Here is a 19,697-nt window from a genome sequence, read left to right on the forward strand (position 1 = left end):
TATAAGTAATGTAGATGTTTTGGTTATTGAGTTGTTGGAAAGTCTTATATATTTTAGAGATTAATTTTTTACCAGATATAAGGTTTGCAAATATTTTCCCTCAGTCTGTAGGTTACCCTTCACTCTTTGAATTGTTTTCTTTGCTGTGCAGAGCTTCTTAGTTTGATATGGTCCCACTTATTTTAGTTCTTGTTGCCTGTGCTTTTGGTATTATATCAATGAAATCAATGCCAAGACCAGTGTCATGATGCTTTCCCCTATTCTAAGAGTTTTAGTTTTAGATCTTATGTTTGACTTTTTAATCCATTTTGAGTTGACTTTTTACATGGTGAAAGAGTCCAGTTTCATTTTTCTGCATGTGGATATCTAATTTTCCTAACATCATTGCTGAAGAGGCTACTCTTTCCTCGTTGTGTACAGTTGGTATCCTTGTTGAAGATCAGTTAGCTGTATATATGTGTATTTATTTCTGGGCTCTCTATTCTGTTCCATTGTCTGCTCATCATCTTTATGTGAGTACCACACTGTTTTAATTACTGTAGCTTTGTAATATATTTTGAAATCAGGAAGTTTGATGCCTCTAGCTTTGTTCTTCTTTCTCAAGATCGTGTTGGCTACTTGGTGTCCTTTGTAGTTCCATACAAATTTTAGGATTGTTTTTCCTATTTCTGTAAATCAATAAAGCCTTTATAATTAAAAAAATGAAGAGTCAGGTAGGTATATATACACTGATACAGAAAAACACTAAAGGTAACATATTCTGTTTCCTTAGATTTTTAAAAATAGTTTTAAAAATCAAGATAATACATGTTCATAGCTTAAAAAAGAAAAGCAGTAACCAACAAGGGCTTACGATGAAAAGCAATGTACCCTACACCCTGAGGCAATAATTTATGTTCACAGTTCTTCTGAAGATTACAGTGTGTGCGTGTGTGTGCATGTGTGTATGCTTTGAGTTAAACTTCTTTTTCCCACCTCTCCCAATAACCCTTGGACCAAACTACCATTATCTTTTGCAAGAACAACAGAAATAGCCTTTTACTTGGCCTGCCTTCACACACTTTCCCTGCTATGGTGTCTTCTCCACAAAGTAGTCAGAATGACCTGTTTAGATCTTACACTCCTTTACTTAAAATCTTCCAGTGCTGTAACCATCTCACTCAGAGTAAAATCCAGGATCTTTATCCTGGCCAGCAAGGTCCTATATCATCTGGCCCTCCACTGCCTCTTGTCCTCATCTTCTGTAATCCTGTCCTACTCACTCTGTCAGCCATATTGACCTCTATGCTAGACTCTGCACACCCCACGGATGTCCTTGGTCTTAAAGCTTTTGTAAGTGCCTAATCTTCTACCTCGAACACTTTTTCTCAGACAACCTTGCTCCTTTACTTGCTTTGTGTCCCTGCTCCTATATTACCCATTTGAGAGACCTTCCTCAGAACCCCACTTTTAACTGCAATTCCCTTCAGTCTCTTACCTCTTAATCTGTTGTATATATATATTTTTTTATCTTGTCACTATCTACAATTTTCCTTTTACTCCATCCCCAGGTTCTTTCCACTGTGCTTTGCCACCATCTTTGGGGCTGTTGTCTTTGCCTGCAAGGTTGTAGCTTGGCTGCAGGCAAATTTTGTATTTCAGCGCAGTAGAAGGGAAAAGTGAATAAGAGCTCCTATGAACACACATCATTTCGATTATGTTCCTCTGAAAAGAAATTAGTAACTTAGAGCAGAGGTTTGGGGGACTTGGACAAATTGTTGCTGGGCAACTTGCCATCGTCTTCTGCAACTTGTTGATTTTAAAAATTGGAAAACCATCTGTTAAACACATAAAATGTTTCAAATATGAAAAGCCATTTTGTAAGATCTTATAAATTATGATCTGGTACATATTACTCACTGTAGAGACAAGTACTGTGCTGTGAACACACTTCTTGTGCTACTCAAAGGAGAATGGTCGCAATATCAAATTATTTGGCTGTATTACTCTACTTTCTAGTATACTTAAATTTAGACTTTGCCTTTTTTGTATGGTTTTCTGTTGTCTGTGGAGTTTCTGGTTGCCTTTTTCCATATATAAAAGTTTTTCCAAGTTTTCAGCCATACTATCTAGTCCATAAAATTTCCCTTTCTTTAAGGGTTGCTCTCAAACAATCCTTCATTCTCCTACTTCAACGTGAACATACAGTAAAACCTTGGATTGCGAGTAACCTGTTCTGCAAGTGTTCCACAAGATGAGCAAACATTTCTAATAAATTTTAACTTGATAAACGAGCGATGTCTTGCAATACGAGTAGTACGTATGCCGAACACCACATGATCACAACTGAGCTAATGGTTCTTCTCTCTCTCTCACTCGGCATTGTGGGTGTTCATCTCCCATGCTCGGATGCTCGGTCTCAGGCCATGGTGTTTGGCAGAAATTAGTGATTTTTCAGAACATCGGAAGGTGCCCACACTAGTATATTTTTTGTCACTTCAAAGCACCTATGGACAGTCCTTTGCTCTTCCCCACAAGAGTAAGCTTAGGAATGCTTTGCTTCATTCTAGGTCAGGCTGCCTGCAGATATAGACCCTTTCCTCTGTTGCCTTATTGTCAGTTACATTAAATACAGTATATTGCAAGTTTATTAATATGGCACTGTACTCAACATCCACATGAGCATATACAACAGCCCTCATGCAGAAAAAGGTTGAAAAGAAAGTGAGTAAGAAGAAGGAGATGATTACAGTGAAAGTTAAGATGGTAATCACCAAGAAGTATGACTGAGAGATTCAAGTGGCTGAAACTGCAAGATTCTATGAGAAGTCTACATCTGCATCTGGTCTGCAGAGGAGGAGGAGAAAAAGGTGGAGGAATCCCTCGCTTCAAATGAGATTAGGGAGATGTGTAAAATGTATGAAACAGAGCAAACTTCTGTAGAAAAGCACCATCCGAATAAGGCTGTAGCAGTACGAGCCATGAATCTGTTTAATGACAGTGCTAGGTCACATTTCTGCAAAATTCCCAAAAGGAGGCAAAAACAAGTGTCATTGGATAGGTTCCTTATTAAAGTTTCATGAAAAGAAAAAGATTCCACTGAGCCAATAGATAGCAGTGATTCCATTAGTGATAGTGAAAGTCATCCCACACGATAACCCTCCTCTCTCTTGTCTCCCTCACACTAGTCACAAAGGTTCTGCAGGTTAATTTGCTTATTTTTCCCTATACGTTGTATTTTTTTTTTTTTATTATTTTGTATTATGTTACAGTATTATCATTTTTATAAGAACATTTTTGGGTTGTGGAACAAATCATCTGAGTTTCCATCATTTCTTATGGAGAAATTCACTTTGATATCCAAGTGCTTTGGATTACAAGAATGTTTCTGGAATGAATTATGCTCACAAACCAAGGTTTTACTGTATTGCGCTTTGGGCCTATTATATCACTGTGGGGTCTTGGGATTCCTGTTCATTGGGTTGGATCCTTGGATTCCATGTCTTTCTCTTTTTAAAATTTATTCAGCCTTTTTGTTTTTGTTTTGTTTTTGCTAGAGTACAATCTCAGGGAACTTTCTAAGAAGGAATAATCCTTAGATACTCCTTGCCTTATGTATTTAACTATCACATTTGGTCTGTTCTAGATTCAGAGCTATTTCTCCTCAGAACAGTGAAGGCATTGTTCCCTTGTGTCCCAGAACCTAGAGTTGCAAAGCAATTTGATGTCACTCTGATTGGCCTTATTTGGATGTTTCTTCTCCCTAGAAGCTTTAAAGATCTTCTGTGTAATCTCAGTGTTCATAAAATTTCCCAGGAGCTTTTCCATGTATCCAACTTGACTTTGGACAGCTCTTACAAACTGCTCTCTCTGGAAACTTCATTTCTGTTTACTGAATAATGTTCATGCATCTCTCATGTCTCTCTCTCACTGGAACTCCTTTTAATCAGGTTTGGACCTCTTGGACCGATTCCCTGTAGTTCTTATCTTTTCTATAATAGTTTAACATTTTTAAAGTTCTGCTTCACAGTAGATTTTCTTGATAACCTTCAACCATTCTACTTCATTTATTTGGATACTTATTTTTGTCCTGATTTTTTTCCCCCACAACATCCTTTCCTTTTTCCTGTTTTATGAATTCAATACTTTCTTGACCCTCCAGATGCTAGAAGGCTAGTATAATTGACTAATTCTAGAAGGTTGGTATAACCCTACCTAAAGATATCCAATTAACAAAACATATACATATATGCAAGAATCTTAAATTATTAACTAATCAAATCCAGGTGTTTATTAAAGAAGAGTATTATATGACCAAGTAAAGTCTATCTTGGAAATACAAAGATCCTCATTAGGTCATATGAGAAGAATTGTATGATCATGTCAATTTATGTCAAAAAAGTATTGTTAGAATTTCGTATCTACTCCCGAGCACAATTGTAATGAATTAGAATTAGAAAAACGGAATAAAATTTCCTCAGCGTAATAATATATCTCTTATATCAATGACTGATATTAAAATTAATGGCCAAACATTAGGTTTTTTTACTATAACGTTGAACAAGAAGTCTGCACTAATCACTATTACTGTAATATGATATTTCTCTGGAATAGCTACGTAATACAGTCAAATAAGAAATAAGATAAAGAAAATGCCAAAGTATATGCAGATGATAGGACGGTCTATCCTAAAATTCTAACGAATTAACACAAACTCTATTTGAAATCAGACCAATATGTAAGGAGGCAATATACAAAAATCAGTGCTGTAGCACTTTTCACTTATTTGGCAGGCAACGATAAAAAACAAATAATAACATCCGGGGCACGTGGGTGGCTCAGTTGTTTAAGCTTCCGCTTTAATTTCCACTCAAGTTAAAGTCTCGCGTTCGTGAGTTCGAGCCCAGTGTTGGGCTCTGCACTGGCAGTGCAGAGCCTGCTTGGGATTCTCTCCCTCCCTCTCTCTAAGAATAAATAAACTTAAAAAAAAAAATAACATTCAGTGTTGGTAAGATTACGAGGAAGTGACCTCTCTCATATACTACCAGTGGCATCGTGTATTGTTATAACCTCTCTGGAGCCCAATTTTAAAGCCATCAAAAGTCCTAAAAACATCCATATATATATTTTTTTTAAGTTTACTTATTTAGAGAGAGAGGGAGTGTGTGTGTGTGTGTGTGTGTGTGTGTGTGTGTGTGTGAGTGGGGGAGGGGCAGAGAGAGAGAATCCCAAGCAGGCTCCATGCTGTCACTGCAGAGCCTGACACAGGACTCAAACTCATGAACCATGAGATCATGATGTGAGCCAAAATCAAGAGTCAGATGCTTAACCAACTGAGCCACCCAGGTGCCCCAAAACATCCATAGTCTTGAACCAAGCAGCTCTACTTCTAGGAATACAAGCTACAAAAACACAAGTAAGTGGAAAGTAGAATGAAAAAAAAAAGGACAATCCCGTAAAACAGCAAAAAAGGAAGCAATTTAAATGACAATCAGTATGATACTCCTTAATTATATCAAAACAACAAAGTATTCTGTGTTTAGAAAAATGAAGTGTCATGAAAGGTAGCTCATGTTTCATAGTGTAAAGGACAGGATACTGATTAATAGTGTTAAAATTATATATACTCATACCTAGAGGAAGACTAAAGTCTAGAATTATATATGACAAATGTTTATAGAAATAATTTTTATTATGGCTGATGAGATAAATTTTTTTTGAGTGTATATTTTTTAAAGTTTATTTGAGAGTGTGTGAGCACGAGTGGGGGAGGGGCAGAGAGAGTGAGAATCCCAAGCAGGCTCCACACTCTCAGCTCAGAGCCCCACGTGGGGCTCGATCCCACCATCTTGGCGTCCCTACTTAAGTGTACTTTTAAAAGTTTATTTTTTATATGAACGTAGAGTTTTACCAAAAAAGGTCTAATGGTAAAAGTCTCTAGACATATTTAAAGTGCTCTTCAGGGGCATCCGGGTGGCTCATTGGTTAAGCATCCGACTGTTGATTTTGGCTCAGGTCATGATCCCAGGGTCATGAAATCAAGCCCTACATCAGGCTCTGCACTCAGCATGGAGCCTGCTTGGGATTCTCTCTCTCCCTCTGCCCCTCTCCCCTGCCCGTGTGCTCTCTAAAATAAAAATATTTTTCATACACACAGCAATAAACAACATTAAATGGTGACAGGAACATATGAGATGAAGAACCAAACTATCTAGTGTTGCCTCAACTCTCTAGTAGTTGTGTCACCTTGAACAAAGGTCTCAGCAGTTTACACAACTGTAAAATGGAGATAAATAATGGCTGCCTCTCTCTCTCCCCATGCTGTTGTGAAGGTCAAGTAAAATAAGGAGTGTTTAAATGTTTTAAAAATATAAAATAGCATAAAGATGAATGAGGGAATAACCAATATTATCAGTTAAGACAGTTAAAAATGTTGGTTTGATCTCAACTGATTTTTGCAATGTTATGCTCATGTAGTGAATGTATAATTTAGCCATCCTGTTCTGTGTGTGACGTTACTCAATGTTGAGACAGAAATGGTGACGTGGAATGCACATTTACACACCTTTGGCCCAGAAGCCGTATTACAGAAAAAGTCTAACCAGGTCAGTAGACAGATTAAGCAATTAATTATGTAATTTTGTCTGATGGGACCCCGAAAGGTCCTATTACTGTCTTCTCTTTCCTTTAAACAGGCAATCAAGTTGCCTGAAATTCTTATTCCAATCATTCATATACTTGGGATAAGAACCTGAAGGCTCCTATTAAAATACATGTGTGTGTTTGGTAACACATTAAATTATCGTCTATTAATATTAGTTTGAAAATTGGTTATTAAGTTAGCTAGTGACTCATGTAGTAGAAGAAAGGGATAAAGGCCCTATTCCTTTCTAAGATTCAAATGCCTTTAAAGGTCTTGAGGTTGGGAAGGTGAGGGAGGAGAGGGACCAGAGGATGAGGTCAGGCCCAAACCAAGAGAAGTGTGCTAGGGCAGGAAGCCTGGTTAAGAGGGCAGGGTCGGGCCTGGTTAGTACTTGGATGGAAGAGGGCAGGGGAGCAGTCCTTGTGATCTTTACAACTCATGTAGGTCTAGCCTAACTCTAAAAGTAATGGCAGTAATATACTTGCCAAAATAATTACTATATATATTAAATACGTAATTACTATGTAGTATATATTTAATTCACTGATAAACTGTAAAGTTTATTTTCTATTGAATAAAATTCCACTTACATATTTTTAGAACAACTGCCATTACATACGAATCCCAAGAGTATCCCCTCTCTAGCTGTAGCTATATAAAACACACTTGGGAATTTTATGATTTTTCCCTCCTCTTTTTCACGTGCACATGGGGATGCTTATCTAACTACACACCTCTTACCTCTCACTGTGGCATTAAGCTAATTATAAAAGTCTGTCTAAATCTATTCACCTGTTTTTTGTTTGGCTGCCTACCTGGGCCTTTTCCAAGCAGGCAGAAAATCTCCAATCAGTCTGTTATCACAACCAGAATGCAAGAGATTAGTGGCCACAGAGAGAAGCAGAATCAGTTTACATCCTTTCAGGCAAGAGAATGATATTACTTCCCAAGCAAGAAATCTGAGGCTCCCTGACCTTAATCTAGAAAGCCTGCAGTTAATAATCACATTAAGGTTGGTTTTACGTGCCAGTTTTTGTTTTCTTTGTTGTTTTTACAATTTGAGTATCCTTTGTCATTATCAAAATCATCTGCTGAAAGGCATACATTAACGTTTAAAATACTTAATCTGTAATAAAGGAAGTCTTATACTTTTGATATATCTGAGTTAAAATACACTTTGCATTAATTTTTTACAAAGGCAATCACATTGCTTGTGTTTATCCAGAGTAGAATTTAGCAACTTGTTGACTGTGACAATTAATACACTGGAAACTCTTTTAAATTGAAGAATCAAATGGTTTTTCATTGTAATCTGTCAATCCCAATAAAGAATATATAGATCCCACCAAGAGTACACTCTTGCCCCTCCCTGAAAAAAGGTCAATTGTCTCTTGAAGGAAAGAGAACTAAACCCGAAACTACAAAGTTAGCAAAACAAAAAAACAAAAACGGGTCAAGGAACAGATGTGCAGACCAGGGAGAGTTGGCACAGGTGACTAGGTCAGTAAGAAGAGGTTCTGATGACAGCAAATTGAACTTGGGGTTGTCCCCATAATTAAATACTTAATGAAAACAAATCTAATTAACGCCATAAGCCAAAAAGAACTATAAGTGATCTTCTCAAGCATGGTCAACTTTCACTTGACATTGTACTGAAGGAACTGTATTAGTTCAACCTACTTTAGCTGCTTCAGTGTAATTCACTGTGTGTTCACTAAAATGAGTTATCTGAGTCTTCTGACACCTGCTCTCTTTTAGAGAGAGATTTGTGTGTGTTGAAGGGGGGCGGTTATGATGTGAAATGTGTAGTCCAGCTATGAAAATGACACAGAATGAAAATACAGAATGAAAAAAATGTACATGCTGTACTAGAAGAAAAGTTCGTTACAAGGGCATTTTTTGGTGCCAAAAAAGTTTGGATTTACTAAAATATTTATGTTCAAGGTACTTTTGGTATTATGCAAATAGAGTACTTGGAGGGAAAAAAAATTCCCAGAAGTCATGTTTGCTACTTCTATGGTAAAAGGAAAAATATCTATTGCAGACATGGATTCAGTCTCCCCTGGGGAAGTCTAGAAGAAAAACAATGGAAACATATGGGATGAATTTACAAAAGTTTGGAAAGATGTCTTTGCCTATACTAAGACCGCACTAAGACTACTAGGTTATGTATAGATTTTCTAGATTTCTGATACTAATTAGCCATTCTCAAGGCTGTGTTGGTTACATCATGTCTGTTCTTAGCATTTAAACTTTCTCTTTTTAAAAACACAGATACAAATTTAGCCAGATTTTAATGACAACTTAAAATATCGCTGTGTTCAATTGCCTTTCTTGGGCATTTTTAACTACGAGGTCTCCCAGAAATCTTATTTAAAGGCAGTGCTGCCTTCAAAGGAGACACTAAATTAATGAAACATTCTTTCCCATTAAAACTAAAAGTTTAGGGCCCTTTTAAACCAGTTTGTTTTATAACTTTCTAAAAATTATTTCAGTAATTTTTATTAATCATTATATTAACAGTAGTTGTATAATTACAGGGTCATAGTACTTGAAACCCCCAAAACTATGGAATATCTTTAATTTGGTCAGATATTTACTGATAAGGCATTATTAATTTATCTTTTACAAGCAACCTAGAAACAAGGTAATAAAATGCATAGCCCACTAACATTCTTAGCAGAAGAAAAGGTATCCTTAAGGTTCTTCTCCAGTTACCTAAGATAATGGGTCTCCTCATGTAACACCAAGAAAAAAAAAATGTTACAAGATACTAGAGCTATTTTTTCACATGATGAGACTTTGAAACCAAAATAATGCAAAACATCACATAAAAATTCAGTCTTTTAAATGTGATTTTTAAAAGACCTACATGGTAGTAAAAAATTCATATCTATAATTTAAAATTCTCAAAGCAGCTCCTATCCAAAGGGTAATAAATAAATAAATAAATAAATAAAAAGATTGACGGTAATGTTTTGTAAGTTTGTTTATAAATTAAATAGTGGAAGCTCACTATGAAAAATAACTTTCAGCATTTATGTAACAAGCTGAGTTTTTTTTGGGGGGGGGTAGTTGTGTTAATCATTTTGCAGGGTTTTAAAACTGTTCATTATCAAAAGACTCAAAGGTATACTAACAGAATTGAAAAGGACACTTGAACTTTGCTTTCAGTAACCCCTGAAATATTTTAGGTGTATAGGGTTTATTTAAAGTAAACTCGGTAAATTACTGATTTATATGGTAAAGAATATTTACTATCATTTATGAAAATAAGGCTCATACTGATAAAAATAAAAATTTTTCTGAATTTCTATTTAGTACATGTCAGGTACTGTGGTAGTTGCTTTTATAAGATTCTCTGCCCTAAGTTTACTGAATAAAAAGCATCCAAAGTGTTAAATTCAAACCTTCCAGGCAAATACTTAGTCTTTTAAATGTTGGGTATAGGCAGTCATTCATCTATAGATTCATTCACACACATATGCATATTATATATGTTATATATATTATATTATATATTTGTTCATATATATAATTTTGTTGTGGTTAAGCAACTTGTCAAAATGGATAGTAGGTACCATCCTTGAAATAAAAAGGCAAACATAAGAATATTGATGATTAAATTAATGCAAACCACCCGATCAAATACCTATAGCAATCTGTTCTTCAATGTTAAAAAGATCCAGCTGAAATATAACTTCTCTAATCCTGATCAGTCTGAGAACTATCTTTTCCACAGCTAAAGGGGTCACTTTAAACACAAAAACCAGCATTGTTTTCTGTGGTTAGGTTACTGTAGCTTAAGTCTCTAAACACTAGAATTCCTCACACAGCTGTTAATTGTGGACCAGGGGACTGGCTGACATCTGCTTCTTGCTTATTTCGTTAATGGTTCACTTCCAGGTCCTAAAAGGATTGTAGCCTTTCTCCGAAGAGAATGTCGGATGCATCTATGTCTGTCTTCTACATAGTTGGCTTGTTCTGGTTTGTCACTCTCATACAATGCAAATCTGAGTGAACTCACATCTGTCACCGATCGACCCAATTCGTGGGCAATCTTTTCCCATCGACCTGGGGTCCCTCCTGGGAACTTAACCATACTTCTTGTCAGCTGGCTGAGGTCCTCTTCTGTCCATTCAGGTGCCTGCAAAACATTACAGAAAAAGATAATTTAGAGAACGTTTGCCAAAACATTTAATAAGCCTGTGAAACAAACCACTGGCAATTTGTTTTCTACAAAAACAGTATTAACATGTGTCCAGTAGTTTAGATAAAGCTTTGAGTTGCATATTTAACATTAGAATGCAAAGCTCCAGCAGCCTTTTAAATTTTCCTATGTATACGAAATAAGAAAGCAGAAATATTGTGAAGTCAGGCTTTTGAAGACACTAAAAAAAGCAGTTTTGCATTAAAGTAGGAACGACTCTCAAAGACTATGAAATGCATTGTGTGTCACTGCTGCTCTCACAGATGCCTCATGTAAGGTCACTATAAAAGGTCTTCAAGTTTTAAGAAAAATTATGCTTTGAAGAAAACAAAACACCTTATAAGCGAAGATGAAAAGGTGAACAAGTAAATGTGCTGATTTAGAATCAGAACTGAGACAAAGATAGTTTTTGTTCATTCTGCGTAACACTATTTCATTCTAAAAATCGTGCATTTCCAAAAAGTTTAGCTTCTCAAACGTAGCGTTTTAATAAACTTGGAACAGAAATAAAATGAGACATGCCTACAACCAAGACTTAAGCCATTTCAAGTCCAAGCAAAGCAACACTTCATTTCTGAGAAGGTAAATAGCTTCTAAAAGTTGATCTGTTAAACCGAGTTACAAAATAACCGAAAGATTATAAAATCTTTTTTCCAAAAGCAAAAATTCTAAGAGCAAGCATATTCTCTGCATTTTATCAGCACTACTACTTGGTCAAACCTAAAGCTGAGCCAAGCAAAAGAACCTACCACTGAGGAACAAATAACCACGTTACAGTTGTTTTACATGAGATTTTAGCACGAAACTACTCCCTCCCAGAGGCTGCAGCCACTCTGGTATTAAACAATACTCTAGGAGTCAGCAGAGAAATGAAGGAAGCCCACCTTATTTTCCTTAATTAAAAAGAAAGAAACAAGAAAGAAGGGAACCTTGGAGACAAATACCTTTTCTAATCACCATTTCCGATAATGAACAGCATACATCAGGCCGTTTGCATTACAGAACCGTCAGCACAGAACAACAGTCAGAGGTGAGTGACCCCAGGGACGATCTCCACAGCTACAGCAAAGCTTCTCCCTGACACTAATCCTCGCTGTCATTCTCCCACTGTGCTCTAACCGCACTGACATCCGCCTGCCTCACTGCAAGCTTAACGGGGCCCTTCCTGACTTTTTACTGTCTCCCCCAATCAATGGTTCAAGCGTGCTCTTTTCACCATGTCCAAACGGCAGCTTCACTCGTAATCAAAGCGCACTGCCCCTGTTAAAGGGCTTTCCGAAAGGCTCTCCCATTTGCATTCATTTGCAAAGCAAACTACTTTTATTCACTTTGTTCTGCTATCAAGAATGTTCCCTGAAGCAGATAAATTGGCATAAATACAACCTGCCACTTAAGAGTCAGGAAATAATAGCCAATAGTAGGGAGGATTTTATCAATCATTCTATTTTGTATCCACTAAAAGCTGAAAGCCTCAAACATATTCATCAGTACAATCCGTACGATACAGGCATAAATTCACTTCTATAAAAAGGTAGCCCACATAGGGTATGGTCAGAATTTCTTTGATATTTAATGAATATCAGAAATCTAATGCTCCTTATCAGATAATTTGAAAATTTACACTGAAGCTTTTTTCTTCTTGCTTGTTTTTCCCTTTATTTAGGGGAAAAATTCATACTCAGATATTAGAGGGACATAACTGGATTTTCAAGGAAATACTTTTCTTTCTAAAAAGCCGAAACATTAATGAAGTAATTCTTTAAAATAATTCCAATTTTTAGTAGATTGGCTTTCCACATATGCTGCATATATGGACAATGGGCATTAAAAATCAATCAGATTTTAAGTCTTTGTTAATAAGATGAGTGTAAAAGAACAGTGCCACTTTTTTTTTCCCTGGGAAGGGAAAATTTTAAGTATTTGGACTGGTATTCTGAAAAATCATCTACTGCTAGGACAGTCTTTCCCTTTAGTTTCCTGGTTATTTCATGGCTGTGATTTTTTTCATTATTAATATAAAAAAACTGGATCGATAATAACTAGGCCCATAATCTGAAATCTTTGAAAGAATCCTTTTAGCAATTCATTATTCTCTCTCCTACAGCTGTAAGGCACTTTGGTGAATGTGTAATTCCTCGGCAATAGTTAGTTGTGTCTTTAGAAGCAACTGAGCCTACTGTGATCCAGTTCCTACAGCAGCCGTGAGGGTGGCCATGGTGTGAATGTATTCTCCTTGTTCTACTCTGGAGCCAACTGTAGCTGTGAAAGTCAAATGAATGCATAAGCATACTGCTTTGCCACTTAAAACCATGTGTGTCCAATATTACTGAGACACTGGGCCAAAAATTCATCTCTACAGTAAAGTAATGGAAGATACCACATGGTGTGGGGACAGCTGTTGTGACTACACCAGCATTCCAATTTTGCATCAGAAAAGCCCCACTCTGGGAATAAATCTCCATACTGAATAAAAAATAAAAAGTAAGTTTTCAAATTATTCGCGATTTTTATGTAATGATCCCCAAATAGATCTCCTAAAGTAAGAGCTCATAGGAAAATTTAAATTGTATTCCCAAATAATATCCCTTTGGGATAGATTTTTGTCATAAAGCCACATATGTTCAAAGATTTGATGCCTTTGAAAATCCTTACTATTCTTGGGGGATAGGAGTTGGAAGCTATAGAGGAAAAGCACACTCTTATGTTTTGAGTAACTCATATGCACCTTCCCCCTCACAGCTGGAGACCATCAAATGTTAATTACCAAGTGTCCTGCAATTTATTTGGTACTGAAACTTAGGGCCAAATTAAAAGAAATTTATATGGGCTTATTTATTATATTTTCCTATTGTAAGGACAAAAGATCCATTTCTATCTAATAGTAAAACTCACTAATGAATATTTCTATCCACATGACCTACTAATGACCATTATTTATATAACTATAAAACTTACAATTTTGGATTCAACAGTTTTTAGTAGATTCAACTCAATTCATAAATTCTACCTAAGAAATAATGTCCTTGTAAATACCATCACCCAGTTAAAATATCAGATATTATCAGATCTAATAATGTATACCTAGTAATATGGATGGCAAATCTAATAATCTACCTTCCAAATCCACATTCTATACTGACTTTGTGTTTCAGAATGTATATTTGACTTTCACCTATACAGTTTTCCTTTCCAACTTAAAAATTGAGCATTTACGTGCTCTTGACTATATATGTGGACAAATTGTATGTAAAAGAAAAAACCCAGGGGTGCCTGGGTGTCTCAGTCAGTTAAGCTTCCGACTTCGGCTCATGGTTCTTGAGTTCGAGCCTCACATCAGGCTCTGTGCTGACAGCTTGGAGCCTGCTTCGGATTCTGTGTCTCCCTCTCTCTACCCTACCACGCTTGTACTCTCTCTCTCTCTCAAAAATAAATATTAAAAAAAAAAAAAAATTAAAAGCTTATCTCTTCAAATGTTTTTTCACTCTTAGGAAGTGAAACTCTTCTTTAAAGAAAAGCTTGTAACTCATCCCAAACTGTTGTTCTAAGGCTGTGACCCTTTACCAGTAATCGCTTCATGTCGTGCCCAGAAAGGTCTCCTCATCTATGATTTAGCTACCTTCCCAGAAAGAGGTCTCCTCTGGACCAGCAATCCTAAAGTGTGATCCATGTGCTGGTGCCAGCCTGCAACCAGTTTGTCACCAATCCATGACCAAGTAAGTCCAGAAACTTCGGGTACGGATTAGAAACAGCACATTAACGCTGCTGCGACAACCAAGTATGTGAGCAGTAAACTCTTCTTTTAAACAATATAAGACGGTGAGATGTTGTCAGACTACCATGATGGGTCACGTGAAGTGTGGGCACAATAGGACTACAGGTGGGTCAGCAACAGATGGAAAGAAAAATATTCTACACCTGGGTCTTTACTACAGATAGTTTGAGAAACTTTGCCCAAGACCATGCATACAGTTCAAATTTCTTTTTACCTCCTTTTGGGGGAAGCAACAGTAAATAAATCCCTCTTGAGAAACGGACCCAAGGATGTTTGATCCTTTAAAAACTATTTTATGCCACTAAGTGTTGTGGTGATTTGACACACAGTGACCGATGATACTCTGGGATTACTCTGGGATAGGAAACAGCAAATTGTAAAGGGCTTGCGGCAGGAGCATGTCCAGGATGCTTGAGGAATAGTGAGATGAGCAGGGAAGCTGGCGCAAAGCAAGCAAAGGGGGCAGGGAGAGGAGAGGAGGCCAGAGAAGTAAGAAGATAAAATCATATAAGGCCTGAGAGGCCACTGCAAGGACTCTAGCTCATTTACTCTGCATGATACATAAAGCTACTGGAGGGATAGTTTTAAACTGAGGTATAATTACAGACATTATATTCGTTCCAGGTGTACAACACAATGATTTGACGGGTTGGAACTGCATGGGTCCCCTTATACACGGAGTTTTTTTTTTTAATACAGTACAGTCCTGTAAGTGTATTTTCTTTTCCTTATGATTTTAATAACATTTGTTCTCTAGTTAGTTAAGTTTTTGGGGAGTCAAGTTATAAGTGGGTTTTCAACTGAGCACAAGGTGGGGGTGAGTGGGTTGGCACCCCAATCCCCGTGTTGTTCAGGAGTCAACTGTATTAAGAAATGATCACGGTAAGTCTAGTAACGTTTGTCACCATATATAGTTACAGTATTTTGTTTTCTTGTGATGAGAACTTTAAAGATGTACTCTTAGTAACTTTCAAATATGCAATACAGTATTAATTATAGTTGTCATGCTATAAATTACATCCCAGGGCTTATTTCTTTCTTTATATGAAAAAGATTTTTTTAAGATTATTTCTTTATCTTTGCGGGGGAGAGGGGCAGAGAGAGAGGGAGAGAGAATTCCAAGCAGGCTCCATGCTGTCAGCGCAGACCTGACACAGGGCTCAAACCCACGAACCAGGAGATCATGACATAAATCAAGAGTTAGATGCTTAACTAAGTCCCCCAGGACTTATTTTATAACTGGAAGTTTGTACCTTTTGATCTTCTTCAGCCATTTCACCTACTCCCTACCCTCCCCCTCTGGCAACAACCAATCTGTTCTCTGTATCTATGAGCTTCGTTTTGTTCTGTTTTAGATTCCAATATAAATGCGATCATATGGTACTTGCCTTACTCTGATTTATTTCACTTAGCATAATGCCCTCAAGGGCTGTCCATGTCATAAATGGCAAGACTTCCTTTTTTTAGTGACTAAATAATATTTTCTTGTGTGTGTCTGTGTGTGTATCATATTTTCTTTATCCATTCATCTGTCAATGGACACTTGTGTTGTTTCCGTATCTCGGCTATTATTTACAATAGGTGCAGTAAATGTGGAGGTGCATATCTTTTTGAGTTAGCATTTTCATTTTCCTTCAGATAAATAACCCAGAAGTGGAACTGCTGGATCATATAGTAGTTCGAGTGTTAATTTCTTGAGGAATCTCCATTCTGTTTTCCATCGTGGCTGCACCAATTTGCCTTCCCGCCAACAGCGCCCACAAAGGTTCCCTTTCCTTCACATCCTTGCCAACATGTGTTACTTCTTTGTCTTTTTGATACTACTCATTCTAACAAGTGTGAGGTGATATCTCATTGTGGTTTTGATTTGCATTTTCCTGATGATGAGTGATGTTGAGCATCTTTTCATGTACCTGTTGGCCATCTATAGGTCTTCCTGGAAGAATGTCTATTTAGATCCTCTGTCCATTTTTTAATCATTGTTTTTCTGCTATTGAGTTGTATTGAGTTCTTTAATGTTTTGGATCAGATATCGAATTGCAAATATTTTCTCCCATTCAGTGGATTAGTTTGATGTAGTCCTACTTGTTTATTTTTGTTTTTGTTGCCTTTACTTTTATTGTCAGCTCAGTTTGGCCTGCTCTTGAATGAATGAATGAATGAATGGTGCCTCATGGTAGATTACCTCAAGCTAAATGCTGTGGGCCTCATTAAGGTCCCCATAGCCAATATTATTGCAGTTACTGACTTTATCCAATTAGCAATTGGTAAATATTTTGCTATTATAGATTTAGTGAATATGTTTTGTTCAGTGACTGTTTCAACAGCCTCTTGACTGCAGTTTATCTCACCTCCAAAGTATGGTACACTTCTACCCAACTACCATGGGGTACCTCATCAGCCTTGTCCTCACAGTCTTTAAGGACAAGATCTTAACTACTTCCTGATTCTTTCAGGAAGACAAGTATGACATTACACTGATGACTTCTTCCCATGAGGAGATTCATTTGACATACTCATTCAAGGCAGACAAAGGAGCTCACCAAAATGAAATGGGCCATTGCCTCATACAAAAGGTAATGTCTTGCCACCTTGGTTAAAGTCTTGAAAATTAATTGGTATACTGAGAGGTCTGCTCCACCCATAATGCTGTCCAGAAACAGCTACGGATTCTCTCAGCACCCACAACTTCTTTTAGGCCTTTCTGTATTCTGGAAGAAACACATTTCTCCTTTACATATTTTACTTAAATACTTTTATGCTGTTTGCTGCAAACTGGCTCTTCTTGAGTAGGGTCCCCTTTAGGAAAGGGCTCTAGAACCCATCCAAAATGCAAAATGACAGACACTCCTACTCCTGTTAGTGCCCCCCAGAGACTCCTTCATCGTAGAGAGGTTTTGGCAACTTTCTCTCAGCATCAGAATACCATTTAATACATGTAATACCTTTAAAATGGTAAAACCACAAATATTTGAATTTTGCTAAAATTAAACTTTTGGTCTTTAAAAGAATTTTTTTAACGTTTTTATTTTTAAGACACAGAGAGAGCATGAGCGGGGAAGGGACAGAGAGAGAGGGAGACACAGAATCCAAAGCGGGCTCCAGACTCTGAGCTGTCAGCACAGGGCCCAATGCTGTCAAACCCATGGACCGCGAGATCACGACCCGAGCCAAAGTCGGACACTCAACTGAATGAGCCGCCCAGGCGCCCCTAAACTGTTGGTCTTTCAAAGAAACTATTTAAAGAATGAAATGGAAAGCCACAAAGTAGGAGCAAATATTCCATAACACGTATCAGAAAAAAGATCTGTATCACAATTTATCCATTCTCCTGCTGATGGACATTTATTTGGGTAGCTGCTAGCTCTTGGTTATCACATATCATTATTATTATTAAAGTTTATTTATTTTGAGACAGGGCGCGTGCGCAGACACATGCATGCACAAGTGGGGGAGGGGCAGGGAGGGAGACAGAACCCTAAACAGGCTACGCACGGTCATTGCAGAGCCTGATGCAGGGCTCAAACTCACGAACCGTGAGATCATGACCCGAGCTGAAGTTGGGCCCTTAACCACCTGAGCCCCTCAGGCACCCCTATCACGTATTATGAATACAGCTGCTTGGACGTTTATTTATAATGGTCACAGCGGTCCTACGTTTTAATTCTTCTTAGGTAAATACCTAGTGGTGGAATGGCCGAGTCATAGGGAAAGTATACGTTTTATAAGAACCCACGTAAGTATTTTTCCGAAGCGCCTGCATTGTTTTACATTCTAGCCTGCAGTGTGTGTGAAGGGTCCCTCCAGTCACCCACACTTGATGTTGCGTTGTTCTAGTTTTGACCAGCCTGGTAGGAATGAAACGTGTTTGATTTTGGTAATCATTTCCAACATTACAAATGATCTTGAGTATCTTTACATGTATTCATTGGCCAACTGAATATCTATTTTTATGAAGCGTGTATTCATGTCTTTTGCTTAGACGTTAATTGGGTGAAGAGTTCGTTATGTTTTGTGGACACAAGATCTTTGCCAGAAATGTTTTATGAATATTTTCTCCCATTCGGTAACTTACATTGTCACTTAAAATCCTTTAACTTTTAGTTCGAGATAATTTCATTCATTCATTCATTCATTCATTCATTCATTCATTTAACGTTTATTCATTTTTGAGAGACAGAGCATGAGCGCGGAAGGGGCAGAGAGAGGAAGACAGAATCTGAAACAGGCTCCAGGCTCCGAGCTGTCAGCACAGAGCCCGGCGCGGGGCTCGAACTCACAAATTGCGAGATCCTGACCTGAGGTGAACTCAGACGCTCAACCAACTAAGCCACCCAGGCGCCCCGAGTTTGAAATAATTTCAGACTTCTAGAAAAGTTGTAAAAACAGTATGGAGTTCCCATATGTTCTTAATACAGCTAACTATGATGTTAATATACTTTTATTGAAGTATAATCGACATATAACATTACATTAGTTTCAGGTCTATAATACAATCATTCAGTATACTGCAAATTGTTTACTACAATACGTTTAGTTAAATCAGTCACCACACATAGTTACAGTTTTTTCTTTTGATAAAAACTTTTAAGATCTATTTTCTTAGCAACTTTCAAATGTGCAATACCATATTAACAATAGTCACCATGTCGTATATTACATCTCTATAATTATTTAATGTTTATTTACTTTTGAGAGAGAGTGAGGCAGAGCACGAGTGGGGGAGGGGCAGAGAGGGAGACACAGAATCTGAAGCAGGCCACAGGCTCTGAGCTGTCAGCATAGAGCCTGACGTGGGGCTTGAAACTCACGAGCCATGAGCTCATGACCTGAGCCAAAAGTGGACACTTAACTGACTGAGCCACCCAGGCCCCCCTATAACTAATTTATTTTAAACTGGAAGCTTATACCTTTTGACTCCCTTTACCCACTGTGTGCATCCTCTACCTCTGGCAACCACCAGTTGGTTCTCTGTATCTATGGGCCTTGTCTTAGAGCTTACCATCTGTGTTTATGTTCAAGTCTTTAATCCATTTTGAATTAATTTTTGTGTATGGTGTAAGATAGTAGTCCAGATTCATTCTTTTGCATGT

At 37.4% G+C, this 19,697-nt stretch overlaps 1 protein-coding gene across 1 annotated transcript in view; it reads right to left on the minus strand.

Moving 5' to 3' along the window:
* Positions 1 to 19,697, minus strand: part of DNAJC1 (DnaJ heat shock protein family (Hsp40) member C1) — a 224,284-nt gene that overhangs the window by 19,785 nt on the left and 184,802 nt on the right. Inside the window, exon 9 of the mRNA XM_060659191.3 lies at positions 10,650 to 10,769. Coding sequence (XP_060515174.3) covers positions 10,650 to 10,769 — 120 coding nt within the window. The remainder of the gene's footprint in view (positions 1 to 10,649; positions 10,770 to 19,697) is intronic.

This window comes from Panthera onca, chromosome B4, assembly GCF_046562875.1.
Source record: "Panthera onca isolate mPanOnc1 chromosome B4, mPanOnc1 haplotype 2, whole genome shotgun sequence".
NCBI lineage: Eukaryota > Metazoa > Chordata > Mammalia > Carnivora > Felidae > Panthera > Panthera onca.